The sequence below is a fragment of the Rosa chinensis genome, chromosome 3, assembly GCF_002994745.2.
Source record: "Rosa chinensis cultivar Old Blush chromosome 3, RchiOBHm-V2, whole genome shotgun sequence".
NCBI classification, from domain to species: domain Eukaryota; kingdom Viridiplantae; phylum Streptophyta; class Magnoliopsida; order Rosales; family Rosaceae; genus Rosa; species Rosa chinensis.
The window spans coordinates 12,574,329-12,580,117 of NC_037090.1; the positions used below are offsets into that span (position 1 = coordinate 12,574,329).

Here is a 5,789-nt window from a genome sequence, read left to right on the forward strand (position 1 = left end):
TAAAGCATTCTTATCCAAGTCTTTTGAGATGAAGGACTTAGGGGAAGCATCTTTTGTGTTAGGAATCAAAATCATAAGAGATAGAAAACGGGGCCTGCTGGGAATTTCTCAAGAGAGTTACATAGACAAAGTGCTGAGGCGTTTTTCTATGGAAAATTGTGTTGGTGGAGATTTACCTATGAGCAAAGGTGACAAATTCAATAAGTCACAGTGTCCGAAGAATGATTTTGAGAAGAATGCCATGAAGAACTAGCCGTATGCTTCACTCGTAGGAAGTTTGATGTATGCTCAGGTTTGTACTTGCCCGGATATAGCTTTTGCCGTTAGTATGCTTGGTAGGTATCAAGTTAATCCAGGAGAGATTCAATGGACAGCGGGCAAGAAAGTTTTGAGATACCTGAAGAAAACTAGAGACTACAAGTTAGTGTACAGGAAAGGTGAATCATTAGATGTGGTTGGGTATTCTGACTTAGATCATGCAGGTGATAAGGATGACTTGAAGTCTACTTCTGGTTTTGTTTTCCTCATGGCTGGTGGAGCAATATCATGGGGTAGTTCAAAGCAAACTAAGGCTACCTTATCTACCATGCAATCTAAATGTATTGCATTGAGTCATGCCACTACTCATGCAATTTGGTTAAAGATCTTATTCGTTGCACTCAGGTTGTTCCAACTATAGAAAGACCGATGCCTATCTATTGCGACAATTCTGCTACAGTTTTCTTTACAAAGAATAACAAGAGGTCTTCTAGCTCAAAACAAATAGAATTGGAATTTCTTCATGTAAGGAAGAAAATTGAAGAGCTAAAGGTGGCTGTTGAAGACATCAGGACAACAGAAATGATTGCTGATCCCCTCACCAAACCTGTGTCAGTTTCAGTATTTAACAAGCATGTTAAAAATATGGGATTAGTTAATAGCTTTAATTCCATAGGATAGTGGGAGCATATCTCCAAATGTTTGTCTGTTTGTTTCCTTTTGTCTTTTGTCTGCAGATTTGGTTTATATTGATTGCTGCAATTTGATACAATTGGTTGTTTCTTATTAATATTGGAATGTATTGTCAATTCTGCAATTGTTAAAAGATTATTCGATTGCTAGTATATGACAATTTATTGCTGCAACTCAAGTCTTGAATAGCTATTTGAAAGATCATTGTCTTCAAGTATTTGATCACAATGAATTGAAATGTGTTTTTCATTCTGGAAACACTTTAGCTTTTTGGAAGCATAAAGGGCTTTTCTACAAAGCCATAAGGTGAGACCATGATATGAGACGTTAAGTAATCACATTCAGTTGCTCTATATCAAATATTTTCATATCTTGTGGTGGCTCATGTGAATACAAGTGCTGATGCTATGGACATAAGGTGCTATGAAAATTGTTGCATCAGATTTCTTATGATCTGGTTTGAGTGGTTGTATTTGACAGAGTCTTGAAGTTAGGTTATACTGTATGTATTGTCCATGTCGACTAAAGATTGGTTTAATTTGGTTTTGGATTGATATCTTTATTGTGTATTATATGATAGTCCAAGTGGGAGAATGTAAGAACCCAATTGGACATATCATCTAATAATAAAGTTTACACAATAATAATATGTGATGTCTTTTCAATTAAATCAAAGGATCATATATGCAGTAAATCAGTAGCTTTAATGTTGTGATTGATGTTATAGATTATGAGCCTAATAATATGTCTTAAAGGATATGAAATCAAGTGGCTTAACCACTAAGAAGGTGCATATGGTAAGTGATAAATTCTCTTTGATGGGTGGGTTCTATCACATGGTACCTATATAAGTCAAGGTCCCTGTTCTCCTAATTCTACCAGTTCACAAGTAATCTCGCCCCATTAAGAGATAGAACAAATCACTGTTGGAGAGAACAGAAGACTTTGTCTTACTGAATCCTTGCTTGAAGACGATGGACTCCATAGGTATTCATTCTATATATGAACATTTATAGTCATTCAAAATGTTTTGTACTTGTATCTCTATCTCTATGCAGATTATGACATGTTCATGTTTATTTTTATGATCCGACAGTGGCGGTTAATATCGATAATGGAATCGCTGTGGACTATGAGAATTCTTGCCTTCATTGTGTGTCGAGTACTTGCTATTGTTTGTGTGGTGTACACAATACTCTTGCCTTGTCCCAAGCGCAGACGGGAACTTACTGGCCGCAAGCTTAGAGCGATGTTGATTAGAAATAGAAGAGTGGTCAGAAAATACTACTACTACTACTACTACCCTGATTCAAAGACAGAGGAGAGGTGGTCTAATGGTCTCCCACAAAAAATCTTTCTATTGATTTTGCAAAGGCTATGCATATCGGATTACCTTGTGTTTCCAAACGTATGTGTTTGTTGGCGTGCTGCTGTGGAGATGGGTATTGCCGCCAAGAGTTGCCTTCCTGCTCCTCAACTTCCACTGCTTTTGCTCATCTCTCCTGCCCACCATTATATCATCAATTCCTTCCACATTAAATATCAAACTTGCTTTGTGAGTGATGGTAATCGGAAACTCGCGCGTTTCATTGGAATCATATGCCAGTGATATTTTATATTTCCTTAACAAAGATCAGTCACGGTTTTGGGGGATTTATTGTCTTGGTTTTATTGAGAGGTGGCTGATTATGGCTGAAGGGTATCCTATTGTCAACTTCTTCCTGAACCCAGTATCAGGTGCTAGAGTCATGCTCCCATCCCTTCTAGACTGCCACAACTTCAAGAAAGTAGTAGCTTCTTCAGTACCAATAAGGCTGCAACATTGTTTTGTGGCTAGCATTACATCAGAAAGTCGTTTGGCTTTTTGCAAGCCTACTGATATAGTCAAATATAACAAAATTTAGAGAAATAATTGTCTAATACTCTATTCGTCTCACAGTGGAGGTATATAAAGAAGATTACAGACTTACGTCTCTATTATCTACCACACATAGAATAAGTCAATATATACTAACTACGTAAAACTACAATATATTACATTCCTAATCTTATGCCATAACTCACGCTAACACTCCTCCTCAAGTTGATGCATACATATCAACCATGCCCAACTTGCTTACTGAGTCATAAAACACCTTCCTAGAAACTCCTTTGGTAGGTATATCTGCAAGTTACTTTTCAGTAGGAACAAAAGGGAAACTAATAAGTTTGGCATCTAGCTTTTCTTTCATAAAGTGACAATCAAATTCTACATGCTTAGTACAATCATGCTGTACTGGATTCTATGATATATATATATATATATATATATAGTACTTTTGAGTTTGAAACCCAAATCACGTAACAGATTTCTCAGCCACAGCAATTCACACACCCCATGAGCCATACCTCTATACTCAACCTCAGCACTAGATCGTGCCACAGCTTTCTGTTTCTTACTCTTCCATGAAACCAAATTACCTCCCACAAAGGTAAAGTAACCTGATGTCGACCTCCTGTCTGTAATATTTCCAGCTAAATCTGCATCTATGAATCCACAAACTTCAAGAATGTTGTCGTGTTTAGAAAAGATTACTCCTCTCCCTAGAGCTGACTTCAAGTACTTTAAAATTCTCACAACAGCATCCATGTGACTCTCACTCGGGTTATGCATGAACTGACTTATCACACTCACTGCATATGTAACATCTGGTCTTGTATGACCCAAATAAATCAAGCGTCCAACCAACCTTTGATAGTAAGCTCGATCAGTAGGTACCTGATCTAGATACTCTACTAAACAATGGTTCTGCTCAATAGGAGTGTCAATAGGTTTGCATTCCAACATACCTGTCTCTGTCAGTAGGTCGAGAATGTACTTCCTCTGGCACAAGTAGATCCCTTCTCTTCCCCTGGCTACCTCAGTCCCTAAGAAGTACTTTAGTTCACCCAAGTCCTTCATCTCAAACTGAGAGGCTAGCTGTGTCTGTAGTCTATCTTTCTCAACAATATCATTGCCAGTGATTACCATATCATCAACATAAATGATTAGGGTTGTTATCTTTCCTTGTTGATGCTTGAGAAACAAGGTATGGTCGTTACTCTTTCTGTAACCAACCTTCCTCATGAACTGTGAAAACCTCCCAAACTAAGCACGAGGTGACTGTTTGAGACCATACAGAGATTTTCTCAATGTGCATACAAAATCACCAGGAGAGGCAGCTACATACCCAGGTGGAAGACTCATGTACACCTCCTCAGCTAACTCTCCATGAAGAAATGGATTCTTGACATCAAACTGTTAGAGTGGCCATTTCAAACTAGCAGTAAACGAAAGCAGAACCCGAATAATGTTCATTTTGGCAACAGGAGCAAAAGCCTCATCGTAGTCTATACCATACGTCTGAGTAAACCATTTTGCTACAAGGCGTGCTTTATACCTATTCATTGATCCATCTGCATTATGTTTCACGGTAAACATCCAACAACACTCTACAACTTTCTTGCCTTGTGGTGAAGGCACAAGCTGCCAAGTATTGTTCTTCTGCAACGCCTCCATCTCTTCTTCCACTTCCTCCACTTTGGATCCCCCAACGCCTCCTACACTTTGCTAGGTACTAATACAGCAAATATTTGATTCATAAATGATTCATATGACTTAGACAATCTCCTAGTGGACATGTAATTGGCTACTGGGTACTTTGATTTTGCATGAATAGTTGGTTCATATCTTTTGGCTAGTTGACCTTGAGTAGACCTATTTGGTAACACATATTGTCCAACATTAGACTCACTATTATTAGTACCAGTAGGTGGACATACCTCAGATGAATGATCTTCAGTACCAGGGGGCTGTGGGTCAGGGGTAGGAGCGACGACTGAGGGGACAGTTGTGTCTTCAGTTTCATTTTCAGTGATCGAAACTGGTGCTTGAATGCTTGGGGCTTCTTCTTCTGGATGAGCTTATGCTTCTTCGACTACTAGATTCAACGAATTGAGTATGAACTGGCCCGAAGTATCTCCTGCCTGGTTACTTCTTCTAATCCCTCCCCTTCACCATGATACAGCTCTTCAAAATATGAATTCTTCCCTGAAAAGCAGTATCAGAGAAGGAAAAGTAGCTCATGCCCTCAAAGAAAGTAACATCCATAGTGACATAGTACTTTTTGGTTGGTGGATGGTAGCACTGGTACCCTTTTTGATATCCTCCATAACCAACAAACACACACTTAATCGCCCGGACATCCAACTTAGACCTTTGATTTTTAGGAACATGGACAAAAGCAACACAATCAAAAACACGGGCAGGAAGATTATGAAATGATGGCAAGGAGACATGAGATGCTAAAACCTCAAATGAAATTTTTCCCTGAAGAACACTAAATGGAAGATGATTGATGAGATGGGAGGAAGCTTGTACAACATCGCCCCAAAGATACCTAGGCATATGAGCACTAAAGAGAAGGGTACGAGCCATATCAAGTAAATGACGATTTTTCCTTTCAGTCACTTCATTTTGTTCTGGTGTTTGTGGGCATGTAGTTTGGTGAACAATCCCATGTGTGTGGAAAAAATCCTGGAATACATGATTAACATATTCTCCCTCATTGTCAGAATGTAGGACTCTAATGGTGCTATTGTATTATGTTTGAACAAGAGTATGAAAAGCTAGAAAGACTTCATCTTTGGTTCTATGAAGAGCAACCCATGACAATCTCGTACAATCATCAATGAACAACACAAAATACCTCATACCCGATACAGTAGGCTCTCTAGAAGTCCCCAAACATCAAAATGAATTAACTCAAAAGGAATAATAATTTTATTAAAAATACTAGGAGAAGAAGTAGCACGATGGC

At 38.5% G+C, this 5,789-nt stretch overlaps 1 protein-coding gene across 1 annotated transcript; it reads left to right on the plus strand.

Annotated features, from left to right (window-relative positions):
- Positions 1 to 280: 280 nt before the first annotated feature.
- On the plus strand, positions 281 to 1,025 carry LOC121052267 (secreted RxLR effector protein 161-like). The gene is made up of 3 exons (XM_040516958.1): positions 281 to 551; positions 644 to 879; positions 996 to 1,025. The coding sequence occupies exons 1-3, from the start codon at positions 281 to 283 to the stop codon at positions 1,023 to 1,025; spliced, it is 537 nt and encodes a 178-aa protein (XP_040372892.1).
- The last annotated feature ends 4,764 nt before the right edge of the window (positions 1,026 to 5,789 follow it).